This window comes from Artemia sp. Qi Xiang Cuo, chromosome 7 (genome assembly GCF_049724085.1).
Source record: "Artemia sp. Qi Xiang Cuo chromosome 7, ASM4972408v1, whole genome shotgun sequence".
NCBI classification, from domain to species: Eukaryota; Metazoa; Arthropoda; class Branchiopoda; order Anostraca; family Artemiidae; genus Artemia; species Artemia sp. Qi Xiang Cuo.
This window is the reverse complement of record NC_142800.1, coordinates 30,473,130-30,496,853: the sequence shown is the minus strand read 5'-3', so window position 1 is coordinate 30,496,853 and position 23,724 is coordinate 30,473,130. Positions and strand designations below refer to the sequence as shown.

At 34.0% G+C, this 23,724-nt stretch overlaps 1 protein-coding gene across 4 annotated transcripts in view; it reads left to right on the top strand.

The window, feature by feature from the left end:
* Positions 1 to 23,724, top strand: part of LOC148950156 (nidogen-like) — a 364,016-nt gene that overhangs the window by 211,331 nt on the left and 128,961 nt on the right. For all 4 annotated transcript variants that reach the window (XM_089092178.1, XM_089092180.1, XM_089092177.1 and 1 more), the window contains one exon: positions 12,141 to 12,359. In XM_089092178.1, the coding sequence (XP_088948304.1) occupies positions 12,141 to 12,359 (219 nt within the window). The remainder of the gene's footprint in view (positions 1 to 12,140; positions 12,360 to 23,724) is intronic.

The following is a 23,724-nucleotide window of genomic DNA, read 5'->3' as shown; positions in this document are numbered from 1 at the left end:
GTTAGGTTAGGGGGGCCCCGTTGGAGTTGCTCAATAGGTGTTCGATTGAATTGGATGCTTGTGTCCCGATTGAATTTCTTGCTAGAGTCCTCAGGTGGTTAGGTCCCATTGGAATTGCTCTTTAGGGTCCAGTGTCTTGAAGTCCCCCCTTTCACTAGTGGCCCCTTGAAGGCTTCCCCCACATCATTAGGTTTTTTAGCATAACAAACAAGAAATCCCGAAAAACGTCTTTGAAAGCCTTGAAACATCTTGAAGAAATATGTCTTAGAAAATGTCTTAAAATGCCTTGAAACGTCTTGAAAGGTCTTGCCGATGAAATTGGTTGATAGGGGTCCGTTGAAATTGCTTGCTAGGGCCGTCGGTGAGGTGAATCTTCATAGTCATGGCTCAAAGAAACGTATTTAAATATGGTTAAATTTACCTCTAAACAGATTATGTAAAATCTGAAGAGAAAATATGATTCAAACATGTTCTTGTCAACCGGGAGGGAGGGGGGGGGGTTTCTTGTCTCAAAAACACTTTATTTTCGCTAAAAGCTCTCGGAAATACATCAATATAGGGATTAAATTTGCCTCTAATATCAACCGCGCCCCTCTGGAATTGTCTGCTAGGAGATTTGTCTTTAATTTACGCTTGTATTTGTGCATATTGCATCCTTTTATAAGCCTCTTTACTTTTAGTTTTTCGTTTTTCTTGTTTTTAAGTGCTTTTTCCGTGATTCCGTGATTTTCTAACGTTTTTCATCTTCAAATTTTGTATTTACAAAGGTCCGTGTCTTTTTAGATCTATTGATCTTGGAAGAATCTTCAATACGTTTTCGTTTACACAATTTCAGTGTGTTGTACCCCCCCCCCCCCTCACCTTTATTTCTAAATGACAAGGTGATAGCGAATTTTTAGTTCTCGATTTTCCCTCCTCTGAATGTCAATTATTGCACCCGTAAGAAACACGCAGTCATCATTCTAGTTTTCGTGAAAAGGGGACTCTGCTTGCATGCAAAGGTTATTTCCTAGAAAGTATTAGCCGAAACAGAATATTAGAAGTAGATTTCTGGTCCTCTTGGTTAGGGCCCAGCTTTGCTGGATGGGAATGACCTTTCGAGTCCTACTGACGACAAAAATTCTTAGAATATAATAGTCCCCTGAGAAAAAACTGTATTCAAAGAAAATCAAATCTCGAAAAGTATTATGTAACAACCCACATGTGTTTTCTCTTCAGTTAAAAGTGGGGAGATTCCCCTCAAGTTCTGAAGAAACCTATCACCTTAGAATGTGTCATGCGTAAACACCCTCCATTATATAAGAATTAAACAAATTTTGAAAAACGTCTTGGAAACAAAAAAATGTCTTGAAGCGTCTTGAAGAGAAATGTTTTGAAGTGTCTTGAAACATCTTGAAAAAATGTCTTGGAAAAAAATCTGAATAAAATTCCTCTGCCTGGTGCTGTCATTACGTAAGACCCACGCGTACGCCACGCTCAGCTAAAATCGGTAGTCCCACGAGCTCTGAAGAGATATGTCACGTTATAATGTGTCATTCGTATACATTACCCATTACATAAGAACTAAAAAAAATGCCTTGAAATAAAAAAAAACACCTTGATATATCCTGAAACATCTTGAAACGTCTTAAAGAAACATATCTTTCTAAATTCCTCCGCCTGACGGTGTCATTACGTAAGACCCACGTGTGCACCGTCATTACATAATACTCATGTCTGTGCTCTCGTTACGTAACATCCACGTGTGTGCTGTCATTACGTAGCACCCACGTTTGCACCCTGCTCAGTTGAAAACGGGGGTTCCCCACGGGTTCTGAAGAATTATGTCACATTACATTGCGTCATCCTCTATTACGTAACACCTGACTATTTAAAACAGGGACCGCTTGTATTTTGGAGGCACGTATTCCCAGAAGTAAACATTGAAGTAACACCATTTAAAACATGAACTTTGAACTTTGACTTCATTCAATATAAACACACAAATACAACACAACTCCAGGGACTGATCAATGATCCCTAAGGCCTAAATGTAGTCCCTCGAGAACTCGAATATTCATACAAATGCTATCACTAATTATTGAAAAACAACAAATTGACAAACAAACAAACTTTGGAAAAAAGGACTGATCAATGATCTCTAGGGCCTAAATGTAATCCCTGGAGAACTAAATTATTCATACAAATACTATCACTAATTATTGACAAGCAACGAATTGACAAATAAACAAACTTTAAAAAAAAACTATTTATTTGCACTAGTAGAAAGAAGATGTTTCTTATAATTATATTTAAATTACGGAACTGAAACAGAATCTTTTAATTCCAGCAGAATACTGTTCGATAATTTTACTCCAAAGTATTTAATAGAAAAAGCTGCTCTTTGCGTGTGATAAATGTCCGAGATGAGAGAAAAATGTGTAGATGACGACGTTGGATAAGCATGATAGTATGACGATAAATGAAAAATGACAAGTTGCGTTAGTCCTGGGGGTGCTAGACTATTTAAGAATTTATACATGAAAACAGCAGTTTGGAGCTGGCAAATTTGTCTCACTGTTAGCAACTGAGATTTAAGAAAAACTTCTTTGGTATTAAGTCTATTAAAATAAATTGACTTTACAGCTCTATTTTGTAAGATTTTAATTCTCTTTAAATTATAATAAAAAGAATTAGCCCAAACGTAACAACTATAATGCATATAAGGATAAACAAGAGTCGGATAAAAGGTTCGTAAAACTTTTTGCGGAAGGAAATTTTTAAGTCTATACAAAATCCAAGCTCCTCTTGCAATTTTTATAGATATCGAATTTAGATGTTCTTTCCATGACAATAATTCATCAATGATTACACCTAAATATTTAAATTCTGAAACGCTATATATGAAATATCCATCAGTTGTTAAAGATAGTTCAGTGTTTACCTTTTGAGCAGTACAAAAATTACGTAATTCGTTTGTTTAATATTAATCAATAAACGGTTACTCCTCGTATATTTTATTTGATCATTCAACGCGCTCTCCATGGTCTTAAAAAGGGTTTCAATACTTAAGTCTTGGAATAATAATACTGTATCATCTGTGAATCATATTGTCAAACATTCTTTCATAGAATTTCCTATATCCGCGGTATAAATGAGGTAAAGGAGTGGCCCTAAAATCAACCCCTGTGGAATTCCGCAAGTTATTAGGTGCTCTCGTGATCTTTTTGGTCAAAATATAACGACCTGTGACCTATCTGATAGATATGACTCAATCCAATTAAAAATCTATGGTGAAAATTTATAATTCTTTAACTTTCTAACTAAAATATTATGGTTTACTGTATCAAATGCTTTTGATAGGTCAATAAATAAAGCTGAGGCATAAAAACCCGTATCTAGAAAATCTTTCTTTTTACAAATAAAATGGGTAAGCGCATGATCCTTCGAATGCCCTTTCCGAAATCATATTGGCTAGGTGGTATTATATCATTTTCTTCCGAAAATTTACTTATTTTATCATGCATTGGGTGTGCCTTTCATAACGTCACGGGAGCTCCGGGATGTTGTCGGAATCCAGGAAAATTTTCGGATTCCGGCTAGAGATGTTTTGAAGTCCAGTGTGTTGTGGAAATCCAGCTAGGGATGCGGTGGAATCCATAATGCCTCTACTGCTGGCGTGTAAATTTTGAATATAAGTTTAAACCATAAGGTACACTTCATAAAATTAAATTGCCTACAATTTTTGTTTTAGCCGATTAGTGTAGTTTTAGGACTACTTCAAACTACCTATGGGCGTTAGAAATTCAAGTAACTTAAGTTTACATTGTTTGAAATGTAGATGTAAAAAGGAATTGCGAGTATTCTTTGAGATAAAGGGGAAACATCTATTTACCCTAGAAGTCTATATGGGCCCTAGAGGTTATATCATGCTCATGGATTATTAGCCCCAATATTAAAAAATGTCAAATGACCCATTATTCTAGACAATCTTTTGTTATACATTGGTTTGATCAAGCTACATTACATAACCAGATTACCATTGAAAATGGATCCTTGGTTTAGGTTAAGTTAAATAAAAGTAAGTTACACTATTTTAATTGCGTTAATTACGATAATTACATCTGAAATAGTTTCATCATTCTTAATTCTATAACCCAATAACCATTGAAAAGTTGACCTTGCTTTAGATTATGTTACAATAACCTAAGTAACATTAGGTTTGGTTTACATTTGGCTAGTTAAAGTTAAGTTGGCGCACCCAACGCCAACTCACTTAAAAAAGCCTAATTTAGTTTGTATTGAGAGGTCTCATGAGTCAGTACATCCCAAAATAATTTGTTTTTCAACATATATTTTTCCTCTCAGGTTAATTTTGGGACAGTATACATGCCCAGTATGTCATTAAACAGTCAGCGGCATTTAAATTTGGGCCTGTATTGGGCTTCAACTACAAATACTTGAATTTAGTGGATTCCTTTTGTTTTCATTGAGGTCCCCTGGTTTCGGTCCACGTGACCCATAATTCTAAGCCAGTGTGGGAAAATCAAGTTGTTTAGCTCAGTTTGAGATGTCAAATATAGATCCAACCAATCTTCAAAGTATTTTTATTTTTAAGATCCACGTATTCTCGAAGTTACAATCCTACCAAAAACAAACTTTATGTTAGGGCCATTATGGGGCGTCATGGGCCGATACAGCCAAAATTATTTTCAGTTTTTTTTAAAGCGATTGAAAAGGAAAAGGATATCTGCTTTTTGTGCTTAATCCAAAGTCGAATAACTAGTAGCTCAACTTGACCTCTCAAGCTTCTGGGAGCTATTGTCATAACTTAGGTAAACATGGTTTCTCTCGGTTTATATCTCTACTTGACAGTGAATAGGTTACAATCCGTCAGGGATCATAGTGCTCCAAAATTTTAAACTAGCTAGAGACCAAAATCCTTAGACCCCTTACTTCTATTCATCACCTGAAGTCCAGGTTTGAGTTCCGGATAACCATCCGGATTGCTACCTGAGAGTTTAACCTTAAACCCCATAGCCGTTCCGAGGACATGAAAGATGCCCCATTTTCATCACCTGACATCACGTAATGTCTGTTTATTTACACTATGATTTATATGGGAAGAGTGTATAGGTACCGTAAGGGCTTATGGTACAAAAGTGTTAGGCGGAGGAAAAAGGTCTTTGGAGTCTTTGGAAAGTTTTTCTTTTTTCAAAGCCTTTCTATCATTTTTATAAATTTCAAAGAAGACCAGATGTATACAAGGCAAAGCAAACCATTATTTAAAAATCAATCAAACTGCAAAGCGACAGTAAATTAGAATTTAGCAAGTAATTTTCCTAGTGTCTTAACTAGACCCCGGCACCGCGCCGGCGGATCGACCGAACGCCGCCGACAAGAGGCCCGGTCGAACCCCACCGAAGTGTCGTAACGCCGCCGGTGCGCCGCAGGTACGCCACCGCCGGGAGAGGCGGTGGCGTTCGGTCGACTTCAAATTAATTTTGCGGCAATTCTTTATTGCGTCAACCGCAAAGTCGGAGCTTTTCCTTCTCGTGTGGTTTAGTATTTCGATTTTCCTGCTTAGAAATCAAGCAGAGCTTGCACTATCCCCATATTTTCGGGGATTTCCCCGAAAATCCATGCGTCACCCCAAAAAAAAATTTGGTTCCCCGAATCCCCGAAAATCACGCAATCACGGTGCCACTCCTAGTGATTTATCACCAGTAACTTTCCCTGCCAAATATTACTTTGTATACCATAATTCTTCACTGCTCTCTTGTTCATTAATTTTTCGTCTCTTTTGTTACTTAGCATAAAAACCAGACATATGCAATATGCTATTGCAAATATTGCAATATACACAGTTCTCCATATGTTGACAAAAAAAAGTATTGTCTTTATGAAATGAGTTTAAATCATTTCGAATGCAGTCTCCCAATCGCTATTTATTACATAATTCGTAGTTAAGTATTTCATTTTCGAGTTGAATAGAAGTTTATAGAACGCATTAACTACTACACAGTTTCAGCCTTCTGTTGGATTTTAAAATTGACAGCCGACAGATTATTTCTGCAGCTGAATTTTAAGTTTGCATATTTTTTTTTTTACTGTTTTTAGATAATATTTTCTTAATTTTTAATACTAAATTTTTGAACACCTGATAGAAAATAAAATATTCTTTCTGCAAAATTTTTACCCCCCCCCCCCAAAAAAAAAAAAAACAGCCTTCGGTTGAGACAGAACTTAGCTATAGACTAAGCTATGTGCAAGGTTGGGGAATTAAAGATTGAACCGGAAGTTACCCCAAAAATATGATTCATAAATAAATTGTATATTATTGCCTATAGGGGAGGGGGATAGGGGCTATCATTTTTAAATGATAATATCTCCTTTTTTTTATTGAAAGCAGTGATGCCAAAAAGATAATTATTTTTTTCATTTAAAGTGGAGACAGAAGAAAATAATATCGAATTCCCTGGGAAACCATTGAACTATTTTGATAGACCCAGGGCCCCCATTAGGACTTGTTCATTGTCTTGGGTATTTTGCGATTTCGCATAGGCTACTGGCCTTATTTGGCTTTTGTGTGTGCTCCCTTTTAATTTGATTCTTTGGATCTTATGGAATGCCATGGTAAATCTATTACTCATTTTTTAAATTATTTTAGGTATATCTGAATATTTTCTACATTTTTGTTGTTGTCTTTTTAACCCTTTACAAGTTCCCTCAATTTTTTTTTTCAAGTAACTCTAAACTTTTTAATATTATTTTGCATGTTTTTTTGAACCATAGATTGAAATTGTTAATTATTCAGTAAATTATTTTTCTAATGAAAGCTGAGACGGTATCCTATCAAGGTGGTATCCAGTGGGGGGGTAGGGAGGTATTATATTTAAATGATAATATCTCTAAATTTTATTTATTGAAAGTAGGGATCCCAAAAAGTTCATTTTTTTTAATTGAAAGCAGAGACGGCATCCTATCAAGGTGGTTTCCAGAGGGGGGGGGGTCATTGAGCTATCATATTTAAATGATAATACCTCGATTTTTTTTTAAAGCAGGGGTGCCAATAAGTTAATTATTTTTTTTATTTAAAGCAGAGACAGTATTCTATCAAGATGGTATCCAGAAGGGGGGCATAAGGAGTTATTATATTTAAGTGATAGTACCTTGTTTTTTTTTATTGAAAGCAGGTATGCCAAAAAGTTGAAAAGTTGACAAAATTAACTAGATTTTCGTGAGTTATACTTGATACAGCACTGGCATGGTTTTATCGTCCAAAAGGAAAGGGACATATGCGTCCAACCCGGTTTTTTTCCTATTGATGAAACGGGTTTACTTTGAAAACATTCATTCATAAGTACCAGGCAGATTCACACTAAAACGAATTGGTGTGACGAAAGCGATATCGACATCCCCACCTAACGTTGCGCTCGAGTAACAATGGCGCCCTTGGTCCAGTGCCCAAGTTACACTAAAAGGCCAGGTCATAATAAAAGCTTTCAATTTGGGAGGTTCAAGGAGGAGTCTTTGACAGTCTTATGACCTCAGGGTACTAAATGTTGCAACGTTCTTACGTATCTACAGTGGTTTAAAAAATTCGATCACCCCAGAAATGATTACCAAAAATATACACAAATGTAACATTTGGAATATTATAACACTTTTTTCAAAGCTTTGAAGAAAAGCAAAAAAGTTTAAATACCCCTAACTACGCTTGAAAGCTATTTTAATAAGAAATTCTTTGGAGATTTCCATGGAAATGACCATAGCAGAAGCTTTGAGCCTGGGTGGGGATCAAAGAGGAGTCTAAGTATTTTGACCACAGGGGATTTATTGCTGAGACTTTCTTAAATTTGGTAATTCTTGTAAGCATTTGGAAATCAAAGCTTAAACTCAATAATTGATACTAAGTGTCCTAACATTTTGCTTGGATTAAAAGTGACGAGCTAGAATGAACATTTCAACTTCTTCCTGGGGCTACTTCAGTCTGCATATTATTTCATTTAATTACACTTAAAACGGATGAGCATTTCATTTTTTACCTAGGAAAATAGCTGGCACTTCATTTTTCTTCATAGCCAATAAACTATTAAGTGTTTTTTTGTGTCATTGTAATTGAAGTGTTCTCATGTGAAGTGTTCATCATGTATTTTTCAATTTGATAAATTTACTCCTTTTAGATACAGTTTATAATTTGACTGATATTATGTATTTATCAGTTTATAATTTGGAATAAATCCCCAAAAGAAAAAATGAATAATATCCAAAAGAGCAGCCAAAAGCGATAAAAAAGCAGCAGTTCAGTTTTAGCCTACATGACATATATTCTATAAAGAAGCCAAAAAAAAACTTTAAAATGTATTTTTTTTTTAAATTTTAATTAAAAACCAGTTTTTAATACAAGAAGGCTTCTTAGGAATCCAAAAGAGCCAAAAAAAAAAACAATCAATATGAAATTCGCCAATTTCAACTGTTTTAAAGGTGGCAAAACAGATATAGGCAAAGGGCATTATGAAAAAAATAAGCTTCTAAGTTCAAAGTTACATTCACATTTTTTACCCAGATAACTGACGATTTTTCTGATACAGTATTTGAAGTTTTATAAGCAGTAATGCTCGATGAAAAAAACTACTAATTTTGACAATTATTTATGTTAGAATACATAACTAATAGATACTTCAACTACTCGTATTATGCAAAAGTTCTGAAACGCCACAGCTATTTCGTTTCTACCAGATTTCTACTTCTCTTGATGAATAACGAAGAAGATCAGTTTCCAGCCAGCGACTTGTGAATTTTTGAACTCATGAATAGGCTCGAATCTGTTGTAAATTGAAGCTGTGATTTGAGAAAGACTGATGAAAACATTAATGTTTGCGGTCAACATTGATCGCACCGGCGGCGCACCGCCGGCGTCTTACCGGCGGCGCGGCGCGGCGTTCTGTTTTTTGCCCCACCGCCGCCGGTCTTCCCTCCTCGGCGTGGCGCCGGGGTCTAGTCTTAACCCTAAGTACAGATATTACTCACCAATAAATCATATTTAGCCTTTAACTTCAAGAAGCACACAGTAACAGCAGTTTCGGATTCTTGGTTCAAGGCCAGTGAAAGATTTTCTTTTTCTGATTTTCTCCATAGTTTAGTATACTATTGCTCTTGTTATTAATGCTGTTCTCCTCTCTTAGCCCCCAAACTATCTTTACAGCCAATGCTACTCCTCTTACAGCTATTTGCTACTCCTCGGAATGCTGCAGCCTCAGAATTGTGCATGGAGAAGGAAGGCTCTGAGACTAAATCCCTGCAACCTTAAAATTAGACAATTGTCACCAGAATTCAGTAAAGTTTTTATGTTTTTTGCTTTGTCAGTGTCTCTCGCCATTCAATCGTAAAAATAAAATATGATAAATAAATAATAATGATCTCTCAGCCCGGACTTAAAACAAAATTCAGTTTTTGATAATTTTCTCTGTAATTTCTGGTGGTGTAAACATGACTTTAAAGAATTTTGGCATCATTAAAGAGAAAGAAACAAAATGTGGCTTGTGCATGTTAACAAATACTAGTTTTTTTTTTCTCTTTAAAAATAACGAATAGAGAAAATAACACTGGAAGCTTTTACAAATGTTTTAGATGTCGTTTCAGCTGGAGAATTAAAAATTCCCACGTCAATAAATTATTAAATTAAGTTTATCGATGTTAGCAAAGAAAGGAAACAGTTGTTTCTATGGTGTTGGTATTTCTTGCAATTATATTGAACGCATCATTACATAATGACGGAAATTGGAGAGAAAAGTGTTTCGTTCAACAGCTCTTAGTTAAAATCAATAGAGAATAGCTGACGCTTCCTTAACATCAATTATTGGTTATGAAGTTTTTTGTATAGGAGATATTGGAAGAGTAACGACCTAATTGGTAGCGGCCAGAGCGACACTAACTGGAATTTTTGAGAATTTATTTATTTGTGTTTTTTTTTTTTTTATTTATTTTTTTTTTTTTTTTAACGGAAGTAAATAACTAAGTTGAAACTTAAAACGAATAACAATTACTGCTTCTTAGACTATTCTTAAATAAACAGCAGACAATATAGATTATTAGCTCAGATAAACAACTAGTGAAGAAAAAGAAGCACTGGTAAAAGTAGGAAATTCCTTTATTCATGTTTGCAGCCATAGCTAAAAACTTCGTTAGGGATGAACTCGACCAATAGTAACCAAAATAAATAGCCTGAAACCACTAAAAATGTTGTCGGATCGAAACAAAAATACATTATTGAAATTGCCTTGGCCGTAAAATTCTATACAGGAAACAAACTACAGTCCTTTGGCTTGAACAATAGTAGGAAAAATCCTTGGCTTGAGTAAGAACTTCTCAAACTCGTGACCTATCTAGATCATTTTTTCAGACCAGAAGGATACCAATTTTCAAAAAAAATATGGATCACTTTTCGAGAAAAAAGTAAACATACATAAATATGCCATTATTGTTTGTTTAAAGAGAAAAGTACCAGGAGCCGAGCGGCTAGATTGCCGGGCCCCGGCACGAATACGCGGCAGGCTTGTATATATTGATTCTCGTTGTGGCTTGTCTTCTAAACGTAGCCTTTTCTTGGTGTCATGGCGTGACCATAGGTTTAATACAACCACCTTGGTAAAGATACAATTTATTACTTAAAGTTGTGAACTATTTAGAACGTGTTTGGTCAGAAATGTCAAACTGCTATTTTTAGAAAAAAAGCTATGCAGCCGATTTCAAGACCGAGTCCCCGCAAGGCTACGCGGCAGGTTTATATATATCGTTTCTCATTGTCACTTTTCAACTAACCGCAGACAGTGTGAGCCTCTCTTTGATGTCGTGGGCCGGGTCCTGGAACGGCTACATGGCAGGCTTGTACATATTGATTTTCATTGTCGCTTGTCAACTAACCGCATACAATGTGAGCCTCTCCTTGATGTCATGTGCTGGGTCCTGGCACAGCTACGTGACAGGCTTATATGTATTGATCTTAATTGTTGCTGTTCTTCTTAACTTAGACAATATTAGCCTCTTCTTGATTTCATAGCGTCACCTTAGGTTCGATACAACTACCCTGGGAAAAATATAAATTCTTCGTTAAGGTTATGATGTCTATAGATCGTTTGTGTGGCTAGAAATGTCAACATTCCAGTTTTAAGAAAAAATGCCCGTTTTTAAGACAAGGCATTTTAATGGTTTACTTTATGTTTCGAGCTGAAATTGTTGTTAGGTGGATTTGGTCTAATTTGCTGTTAGTATGGCCCAGTATGGGACATGTTCTTGTCTTACTAGGTTCTAGCTACCTCTACAACTACGATGTAGCTACCGCTACAGCCACGATATATGCTGCGTATATAAAAAACTATATATACACGGTATGACATTATATTCGGTTGCTTTGTTTGCTAGATGCACTGAAGAGTTTCACCATCCAATTATTGTCAGTTTTTAGTACCTCTTATGAAATAGTTACAGATATGCAAATTCGGCCATTGGACAAAAATCTAGAAGAAGAAAAAATATTATTATGGCTTCCAACACGTTTTGACAAAATGTAATTTAGCCAAATTTTTAAGTAATTATAAGATATGAGCTTGAACTAGCTTAAGAAACTTAAAAATCTGTCCAGATTTTATCCATGAAGTAAATAACACTGCACATGTACCAAGAAAGTGAAGAAAACTTACCCTTAGCTTTTGCTTCAGCAGACGCTAAGAAAATAAAATGACAAGATTCATTGCCACTTTCGCATTTGAATTTATGTTTATTTTCAATTTTTACTACAGGTTTGTCCCTTCCAGAAGATTTAAATCGTAAGAACTGAAAACTGTGATAACATATACCTCAAAATAAGGGAAACAAAACAGAAACTGGAGGGAAAGTAAAGGATATAAATCAACCTTTTAAATAAAAATAACAATATGTGGACAAAAATCCAAAGAAGAAAGAAGGAGAAGCATTTGTCCTCTGTGATGTAATTTGCGGGAAAATGTGCTTTTTTATATCAAAAAGGCAATTATTTCAAATAGGTGACAATCATAACTGACTTTTTAGTTTTTCAATATTTATCTTGTATTTACTTGAATATTTAAAAAAATTATTAAGGTCGTGAACTTTATTTAACGTATGACGTTTTCTTTTTGAAGGTATTTTGAAATCTTACACCAAACGCCATTATAAACTTGAGAGTTCACCAAAAGAGTGCACCTTTACCGTCGATACAACCATCACCTTTGACTCCTGTGACTGGTCCAGAAATCGCATAGCACAACAGTTTTTGAAAGTTTCGAGGAACTTCATTGTTTATGATACAAGAGAGAAGATTCTCCGGTATGCAGCTACGAGTAAAGTTTCGGAATCGGAAGGTAAGTCACTTTTGTTTATTTTAGTTTTGTTGAGACCATTCTCTTCATAATGTTTTTTTTTCTTTTGCTATCTGTACAATTAGGCCTCTTTATAAGTAGACCTGTTAAGCAAACAATTGTTACTTCACAGTATGCAAAAAAAATATTTTTTTCTCAAAATATTTGTAGCATTCAATTGAATATCATTGGTCTACTGTGTAATACATTTTCATCAATGGTCTATTACTTTTCCATTCATTTTTTTCGAATGTAGAGAAAATAAATTTGTTAAACAAGGGTTTCAATTTGATCATTTTCTTATTTTCAATAAAGCGCTAATCACACTCAATTCTTTTAATGGGTTAGTAGATAGACGCTAACACAAAAGACCCTATTGATTCGGGAAAAATATTTAAATATAAAACATTTATGACAATCAATTTAGTTTTCTGTTTTAAGAAGACGATATTGGCATCCTTTTGTCTGTTTAAAGCTAGTCTTTTCAGATGCATGGACAGAAATAACTGGGTAACAAGCCTTTTACGGTAGCTGAAGCAATTTATTAAGCTATTCAAATCAAACTTAACCCTTTTTGAGACTTTTTAGAAGCAGCAACACTATTTGTGTGATCTTTTTTTTTGCGTTGAGATTCATTCTTCATTACCTGTTTAGTTCGTTTAAGGTTTCATTCCTACTTTATGAAAATTCCTGTTAGTTTTAAGACATAGACATAGACATTTTTTACTTTACCAAAAAAAACATTCAACAAACATCAGAAATAACTAGACAAGCACATTAAAATTAAAAAAAAATCCTGTTGGTGGCTGTATCTTCTAACCGCCCTTTAATCCAAAATAAATAAAAACAATAATAACTATTAATAAATTCTTATTAGGTAAGGAAAAAAAAGTCAAGAAAACAATTTACATTATCGCACTCTAACCATCCTCACCCCCTCCCCCTTCTTCCCCCCTTCCCTCTTCCTCCCCCCTTCTCTCTTCCTCTCCCCAATCTCCAAAAATTATCCTCCTTTTTCAACAAAAAAATTCTTTAACTTTTTCTTAAATGAAACTAAGTTATCAACCGCTCTAATACTATCCGGGAGACCATTCCATACCGAAACACCTATGTTTCGTAAAGCAAAACTTGACCTTGTTGAATGTCGGATCTCACTGACTAAATGGTCAACATTTCGTATAGAATATTCACGGTAGAGAGAATTGCGGGAAAATACATTCCAAAAGTACTCAGGAGATAACATATTCAGACACTGATAGACAAACACTGATAACTGATAATCACGCTGCAGCCCAACATTCAGAATGCCAAATTTTCTTTAAGATTGGACAGTGCTTTCACAATGGCACATCTATCCGAGTACTCTGATTGCTTTATTCTGAACAATTTATATCCTTTTATAGTTGCCAATGAAATTACTGGTCCATACCAATATCCGTACCCAATATAAGGGTCTACAATAGCGCTGTAAATGAGCTTGAGGGTTGACAGAGGAAAGGCATGCTTCAGTTTTCTCAGTATCCCGAGTCCTCTGGCAGCTGTTGCTGATACTACCTCACTGGGTTTTTTTTCCAGCTGAGATTAAAGCTAGACATCTTAAATAAATTAATTTATACCTGTTTAAATATTTAAAATTAACGTTCACTTCTAACAGAAATGTTTTTTTTTAAGATCAGATTATGAAAAAGTAACCATTTGATGGCAGAGTTTACAAGTTTAGCTTCATAGGTAAATTACTTCTGGTTTGGATCTTCAGTATAAAAGCTCCTTTCGCTGAATAATGATTTTTTTTTTTTTTTTTATACACAGAGAGGTCTCAAAATGAACACAAATAAGTCCAAAAGAGTCACTGTTTGTATTTAAACATTTGTTGTGAAGTGACTAAACTTTTCAGCTTCATGATATTGTCCGACTTGATCTATCACTTCTTTCTGAGTTTGAAACTTTTTTTAAAGATTTTTTCTGATGTAGTTCCTTTTTTAAAGACGTTTCCAAAGTTGTCTTAAGTCTTAAGCTTGGTCCTGAAAGGAGCTGAATTTTACTTATACAGCCAGATTTCCTGCCGTTGGTGGAAACAACTTCTGGGCGTGGATGAATATTTAGCTCGCTTTGGTTTGTACCATCAACATAAAAAATCTGTCCTCTGACTGACAAAATTATTTTTCTTGCTTAAGGGGTATACGGATCACGTCATAAAGGGTCACTGTCGTAATGTTGATGTCTGCAATGAAGAAAACAAAATTTTCAGATTTTCTGTCATCTAATTTTGTTTTTAACGGAAATGTATTAGGTCTTTAAATTGGTCCTGACGGTATCTAGAGGATACAGCTTCCACGTTCGGGCGAATATTCTGTAAACTTTTGGTTTGGGCCTTCAATATTTTTTTCTCTAAACGACATAATTCTTTTCCTTACAAAAGAAGGGCTCAGTATGAATGGGGATGATCATTGTATAAGAACTCTTTTCTCCGGCCCAGAGAATTGTAAGACGGGGCTCAGTATGAGCACAGATCGTTAGCACAAAGTATTTTTCTCAAAGGCCGAACTATTTGCTTTGCTTACAAAAGAATATCTTAGTAGGGACGTGGACTAGGTTTCAGAAAGTCACTATCTATATACAGGCTTCTGCCGTAAAAGGACTAAAGTTTTAGCTTAATAACATTATGTAACGTTTACAATTACGTTTTTTGAAGTATTTTTTAATAGTTTTCCGATGCAACTTCTATTTTGATGAGGCTTTCAAAGCTGTCTAAAGTCTTAAACTAGATCTTTAAAGGAATTTTTTTTCACTTAGAAATCCGGATCTTCTGTCAACCGACGGCAACAATTTAATTACAAGATCTGCGAATATTCGGTTCACTATTTTTCATCATAAGTTTAAATATTCGTTTGCCTAGATTACAAAATTATTGAACCTATATAAACAGGGCTCAATATTGTGGATGTGTTATTTTCGATCATAATTGTTTTGCGATAAATATTTATTTGTTTAAGAGTAGCATATACTGATACATTGGTAACGTCGAAAAACACTTCTTCGACTTCAATGCTAATAGTTCTATTCATCAATTTTTTTTTAAGGTTGGATTATATTGAAATCAACAGATTATCAAAAATAATTTTGGCATTCTTTCTAATAGATTTTCTACTATTAATGCTTTACAAGAGGTTAAACTTCAAAAGCACTCCAAATCCTCTAGTTCTAAAACTGTACAAATTCTTCAAAAGTTAACTTTGCATTAAATTAGAGACACGTTTTGCATAGTAATCAAGGGCTTAGAATGCCGCAAGAGTTTAAACTTTGTGCTTCAAAACCGTTTTAATGTTCACCATTGAAATCGGAGGATTTTTGGAATAGGCGGCGAGAAGTACAAACCAACTTTGATTGAACTTGTCTCCATTTCAGTAAAGATTTAATGGATACTTTACAACATTACAGAGGATCCAGGATATAGCTAATAGGTGAAGTCGTAGCGCCACCAAAAATACCTGATACTACCCTTAATAACTAGGGTTAAAAAAGCTTCAATGATTCATTATCGTCCTTAACAAGCCGATCAACTCGCATCCTTTCAAGGAGTTTTTTATGCTTATACTAGCGTTTGTCATGGTACCAGACAAACACGCATACACTTTTTACCTTTGATACTTGAAGGATAAATGCTTAGTTAGACATGGATTACCACCTGTGGCACGAAAGTGCTATTTTAGCACTGTTTAATCATGTGTAGCACTGTAGCACGTGCTCAGGGTTGCTAAATAGTGCTAAAATAGCACGAAAGTGCTATTTTACCTCTATTACAGTTAATTTGTTTACTATAGCACCGAAAATCACTGTATAGCACGCAAATTTGGGCAATTGTAGCACTTTAGGTATGGTGGCAACCTTGGCTTTGACAATAGTACTTGAGAAATAACTTTGTCCAGTGCTACACACCGAATCCTTGAAGGCGGTATTAAGTCTAAGGTATTTTATGTTGATTCTTCAAATGATGGTGAAAAATATATTAAATTTCAATTGATAACAGGTTACAATGCGTTCCATAGATTCTTTGCAGATAAAAGAAAATGATTATTAATTTTGACCGTAAAGTTTTATTAGAAATCCGTATCTCCACCTTTATACAGTGACCATTCGTATTTTTCATTACGCGAGTAAGAAATATTAAACGTTATAAGTAGTAAGTACATATGGAATTTGCTTCCTTTACGTTCCCTGGCAGCTTTCCAAGGCAGATTACCAGACTAGTTATTTGGCAGTGTATAATATGGTCAAACAGGTTTTTTTTTCTGTTTTTGTTGTCAATTGCACAATGAATGTACGTCATGAGTTCACATGCACATTCTTAAAAAACTGTTTCTGGGCCAACCAGACAGGTTTCTAGGTCAACCAGACAGGTTTCTGGGCTAAAAAGGGGATTCCCCACACAAATAATATATATCTACGTTCCATGGCAGCTTTCAGAGGCAGATTATCAGACTGGTTATTTGGCAGTGTATAATGTGGTCAAACATGTTTTGAGAGTATGGTCGTAATAATATAATGTGGTCAAACAGGTTTTTTTTTCTGTTATTGTTGTCAATTGCACAATGAATGTACATCATGAGTTCACGTGCACATTTTTCTTAAAAAACTGGTATGTTATAAAGTAGCCATGGATATTTCTATTTTCAATGTGAGTACACTTTCATTCTTTATTTCAAAAAAAAAAATCGTTTTACCAGTAAATTCAAATTTGAGGGGGACTTAGCCCCCCGCCCCCCCCCGCCCACCAAAAAAACCCATACAATAGTCTACTCGTTAGAAAACGCAAAGTACGCTTTTTTCCTCTATGTAAACAAAAACCACCCCCACCCAGCTCTGTAGAAATAGTTAATTCGTTCAAAAATGTCCTTTTTTCCAGTTATAAAAAATATTTTTCCGATCTAAATAGAATCTTCTGTGTTACAAGAAAAGGTCACTTTTTGAGAACAGGCTTCGGCACGCTCATGTTATCATAGAGATTAAAACCATATGTGTTTATAATTACAGAAAAGGGTCCTTTTTTGGAACCAAACTTCAAAACGTGTCGTATCTGAAAACAAAAAGCTTGGTGATTAAGACGGGGGGCTTTGTCTAATTCTAGCCGGAAACTCAGAATTGATAGGGGGCAAGATGGAACGATGCCACATTCTGTGTGATTTGCAAAAAAGGGGTAATTAGTGATTGGATAATTTTTTAACGTGAAATCTCTGAATAAGATATTTTTGGAGCATATACTTGACGATGGATAAAAGGGTTAAGGTGATTAGCAATTACGAGCGAGGATTCCCCCACTGGCTCCTAGCAGTAGGCTACGCATATCAAATTGCTGTGTTGTGGGCCGACTTGCTAGCGAAAATGGATTCTATGGGTCGTATAGGAATTTTTCATTTTGAATATCTTTCGTGAAATGCAAGAATTGGAATATTTCAGTAGTGTTTTGTTGTGCTTTACCTTGTCACAGTTACATTCTCTTGATTTTTCAAAAGTTCATTTTGAATATCTTTCGTGAAATACAAGAGTTGGAATATTTCACTAGTGTCTTGTTGTGCTTTACCTTGTCACAGTTACATTCTCTTGATTTTTCGAAGTTCATTTTGAATTTCTTTCGCGAAATTCAAGAGTTAGAATGTTTCAGTAGTGTTTTGTCATGGTTTTCCTTGGCACTGCTATATTTCTTTGTTTTTTCAAAGTTCATTTTGGATTTGCTTCGTTGAAATGCAAGTGTTGAAATAAGTAGTGTTTTGTTGCGATTTAAATTATCACAGTTACATTCTTTGGATTTTTAAATTATTATTGTGAATTTCTTTCTTGCAATGCAAGAGTTGGAATATTTCAGTAGCGTCTTGTCGTGGTTTACCTTGTCACTGCTACATTCTCATGATTTTTCAAAGTTCATTTTGGATTTCTTTCGTTGAAATGCAAGAGTTGGAATATTTCAGTAGTGACTTGTTGTGCTTTACCTTGTCACAGTTAAATTCTCTTAATTTTTCGAAGTTCATTTTGAATTTCTGTCGTGAAATGCAAGAGTTGGAATATTTCAGCAGTGTTTTGTTGTGCTTTACCTTGTCACAGTTACATTCTGTTGATTTTCATAGTTCATTTTGAATTTCATTCATTGAAATGCAAAAGGTGGAATATTTCAGTAGTGATTTGTTGTGCTCTACCTTGTCACAGTTACATTCTCTTAATTTTTCAAAGTTCATTTTGAATTTCTTTCGTGAAATGCTACAATTGGAATATTTCAGTAGTGTATTATTGTGCTTTAACTTGTCACAGCTACATTCTCATGATTTTTCAAAGTTCATTTTGGATTTCTTTCATTAAAATGCAAGAGTTGAAATATTTAAGTAGTGACTTGTTGTGGTTTACCTTGTTACAGTTACATTCTCTTGATTTTTCGAAGTTCATTTTGAATTTCTGTCGTGAAATGCAAGAGATGGAATTTTTCAGTAGCGTTTTGTTGTGCTTTACCTTGTCACAGTTACATTCTGTTGATTTTCATAGTTTATTTTGAATTTCTTTCATTGAAATGCAAGAGTTGGAATATTTCAGTAGTGTTTTGTTGTGCTTTACCTTGTCACAGTTACATTCTCATAATTTTTCAAAGTTCATTTTGAATTTCTTTCGTGAAATGCAAGAATTGGAATATTTCAGTAGTGTCTTGTCGTGGTTTACCTTGTCACAGCTACATTCTCATGATTTTTCAAAGTTCATTTTTGATTTATTTCTTTGAAATGAAATAGTTGGAATATTTAAGTAGTGAATTTTTTTGATTTAAATAGTCACAGCTAAATTATATTGATTTTTCGAAGTTCATTTTGAATATATGTAGTGAAATGCAAGAGTTGGAATATTTCAGTAGTGTTGTGTTGGGCTTTACCTTGTCACAGTTACATTCTCTTAATTTTTCAAAGTTCATTTTGAATTTCTTTCGTGAAATGCAAGAATTGGAATATCGTTTCTTCAACTGAAAGTAAGGAGCAACATCAAAACGTAAAAACGGACAGAAAATAGAGGCTGTTTCCAAAAGATTTAGGATTCATTAACTTTAGTGTTGCCAGTCAAAAGCTATGAGTTTGAGAAAATTGCCTGATTATCGAAAAATGAAGAAACACCTTCCAAAAGTCGACAGGAATGGGATTGTCTTGAGAGGGGAATTTTCCATGGAGGAGTTGGAGGGTATTTTTACGTAAAAACAACTTCAACCATGCCCAGCCCCCCGCGATCAGAAATTAAATTATAAAAAAGTTTCTTCAACTGAAAGTAAGGAGCAACATCAAAACTTAAAAACGGACAGAAAATAGAGGCTCTTTCCAAAAGATTTATTATTAATTAAAATTTTCCACTTTATTTATTTTTTTTTCTTTTTGTACATATCTTAAAATGTTAAAATATGCTTACGGGTCTAACAATTGTGCTATATGGTTGGTCAGAGACACGATGTGGCTTTCCCACTGGTATTCTATGACCGGTTATCGACACTAGCTAGTCTATTGCATATATTAAATCAGTCTTTTTTACGCAGTGGAACGATAAACACATAAGTCATATCTTTAAAAAACAGTGAAAATGGAACATTTTAATAGAGTGTGTTCACATAACAAGGCTATTGTAGCATTGAATGCCGACAAGGAGAAGTATTTACACTATGAAACAAGTACAAGTGGTAGCACTATTGGAAATGTATGCATGCATTGTCATGACAGTAATGAATTAGATTTCTTTGGAATACCGAAAAAATTCAACTGTTATGATGGTCGTTATGCGAGATTGAGATCTCCAGAGATGATTGCACTCAAAGAGAATGCTAACATAAAAATAATTGTTGATGATAGAGGACAACTGCTTGCTACTGCTGTAGGTAACACATTACCTACGGATACACCAGATCATCAGCTTTCAGGTATTAGCATTCAACGGAAGGCTAATAAAAGAAAGGCTTACTCTGCTAGTAATATCGTAAACCATATCTTGTTTACGTGCCGAAACTGTTATCTGTGTAAAAATAATGTGTTAATAGACAGTGAAATTGCAAAAAAAATAAAAATGGCATTGTCAAAAAATATCACTACGGAATATAAAGAAGAAACGATGAAAAACAAAGCACCCGCAAACGTTACTGGCATTGATAAACAGTCAATGAATCAAATAATATCAAAGACGAAAAGCATATTGAGCCTGTTGATGAGACACAGTAAAAATTTTGTATGATTCAAAATGGAATAATGATTATTCTACTGATTACGAACTAAGAGAAGACAATAACTCCATTATCAAGAGAGAACATGGTGAACTTTTTTATGGAACAGATTCAAAATGCCCAAAGTTAATCATTGATATTAATAATGTATCGTAATATATTTGTGTATTAATATTCTAAATAGCATTATTTCATTAAAAATATTACATTGTTTTGTGTTCATTATTTTTTAGAGTAAGCTAGCATATCAAGCGTTTAGAATGCCCATTAAAACATCAGAGATGTAAGAAAAGGAATTTGCGTAAATCTATTGTCAGACACACTATTTTCGTAAAATCTGAGCTATTAAGGGTTTTTGACCGTAAACTCTAGTTTCTTGTAAGAAAATTATGGAAAATACAATTCTCTGGTTCAAATGTGAAACTTAAGTATATTTTGGATCGAAAAATAAAACTATTACCTTTAAAATCTGAGCTAATAAGGGTTTTTTGACCGTAAACTCTAGTTTCTTGTAAGAAAATTATGGAAAATACAATTCTCTAGTTCAAATGTGAAACTTAAGTCAAGTTTTGGATACTCATAATGATGAGGACTGATGGTTCTAATTAAATAATTTTTTTTTTCATAAAACAAACAATTTTTTTTAAACTTCGAAATAATTCATATTCATTTATTTTTTTTACTTTTATTTTTTACATATCTTGAAATGACAATATATAATTCTTGAATTTACTTATTCGATACACAATATAGAAATTATAAAAAAAAAAATTCCAGACTTCATTTGCATGCAAGAGATACCGAGAGTTCTATGACTCCTCCCCGCAATGAATTCTAAGGGTTTTATGACTCCTCCCCAAAATGAATTCAGATGCTTTTAGGAGTCATCCCCCTTAGCCATAACTCCATTCGACCTTGAGCGAAGGTATAAAAGTTCGATGATGTATTTCTATTCTTAACATCTACATTAATACCTTCCAAGATGATAGGACTCTATGACACAGAATTTATCGGTTTGAAAAAATCATCTTATGGTGTTATATTTGAATGTGCATTTTTATTATTGTCATTGGAACTTGAAGAAATCGACTGTTATCATTGGATAGTGAACTACAACATGTATGTGTATGATAAAAGCTTTTGGAGTACTACATTAAATCGTATAAACAGACTGGGATTCTACGATAGAGTGATTACATCACTTAATAATAGTGGTCAGGAGCTGAGAAATGTCCAGGAGGAAGTTAGTGAAATTTGCAGCTTTTTCGGGGTTGAAGCACTCTATGTAAAGGGTAATGTACCTACAGATAAAGTTTTAATTCAAAAGTGTGACCCTAGGATTCCACTTTTCAATCTAGAAGAATTTAAGTGTCCTAAATTTGAAGGGGTTTATCATTGTCCTGAAGACGAGGTCAGGTTCTTCGCGCACTGGATACCTAAGGTCATACCGGATCGTGATAAATGAATTAGACATGGTAAAAACTATTCTATATCATGGGACCATCGTTTCTGGATGTTTAAGAGTTAACGTGTGTATGACTATGTGTCATAATATAATTTTGTATTAATATTCTACATAGCATTATTTCATTAAAAATATATTATGCATTACATTGTTATGTTTTCATTATTTTTAGAGTAGGCTAGCATATCAACAGTTTAGAATGTATATTAAAACATCGGAGATTTGAGAAAAGGAATTTGTATACATCTATTGTCAGACACATGAGGTAACATTGACCAAATCTAGGTATCAGAATGAATAAATTCTTTATCAACATCCGTTGTTGGATATGTCATTATTTCATTATGAAAAAATTGTAAGTAGGTAAGTAAGTAATTAACAAACTCTTTCTTGAATTCATCTCTTGGATACACAAAGAAGACATTTCATTCAAGAAAATATGAAAATATTTGTAAGTAAGTAACACAATCTTTTTTGAAGTCACCCCTTGGATACACAATACAGATACTTTATTCAAGAAATTATGAAAAAATCGCTAGTAAGTAACAAACTCTTTCTTGATTTCGCCATTTGGATGCACAATACAGAAATTTAATTCAAGAAATTATGAAAAAAAATGTAAGTAAGTAACAAACTCTATGCTTTTTCTGCATCAATTGTTGGATATGTTGAATAAAATATGCAAAGTCCACGTAGCTTTATTTTATTTTTTATGGTTAATTTAGACGAGGTTACGTGCGCGCACGTAACCTCGTCTAAATTGACCTTAAAAAATGAAATAAAGCTATGTCGACTTTGCATATTTTATTCAACATATCCGACAATTGATGCAGAAAAAGCATAGTATTTGTTACTTACTTACTTAAATTTTATTTTCATAACTTCTTGAATTAAATTTCTGTATTGTGCATCCAAATGGGGAATTCAAGAAAGAGTTTGTTACTTACTTGCGATTTTTTCATAATTTCTTGAATAAAGTATCTGTATTGTGCATACAAGGGGTGACTTCAAGAAAGAGTGTGTTACTTACTTACAAATATTTTCATATTTTCTTGAATGAAATGTCACTACTGAAATATTCCAACTCTTGCATTTCAACGAAAGAACTCCAAAATGAACTGTTAAAAATCATAAGAATGTAGCTGTGACAAAATAAACCACGACAAGACACTACTGAAATATTCCAATTCTTGCATTTCACGAAAGAAATTCAAAATGAACTTCAAAATGAACTTTCAAAAATTAAGAGAATGTAACTGTGACAAGGTAAAGCACAACAAAACACTACTGAAATATTCCAACTCTTGCATTTCAACGAAAGAAATCCAAAATGAACTTTGAAAAATCATGAGAATGTAGCTGTGACAAAATAAACCACGACAAGACACTACTGAAATATTCCAATTCTTGCATTTCACGAAAGAAATTCAAAATGAACTTTCAAAAATTAAGAGAATGTAACTGTGACAAGGTAAAGCACAACAAAACACTACAGAAAAATTCCAACTCTTGCATTTCAAAGAAACAAATTCAAAATGAACTATGAAAATCAACAGAATGTAACAGTGACAAGGTAGAGCACAACAAAAAACTACTGAAATATTCCAACTCTTGCATTTTACGACAGAAATTCAAAAAGAACTTCGAAAAATCAAGAGAATGTAACAAGGAGACAAGGT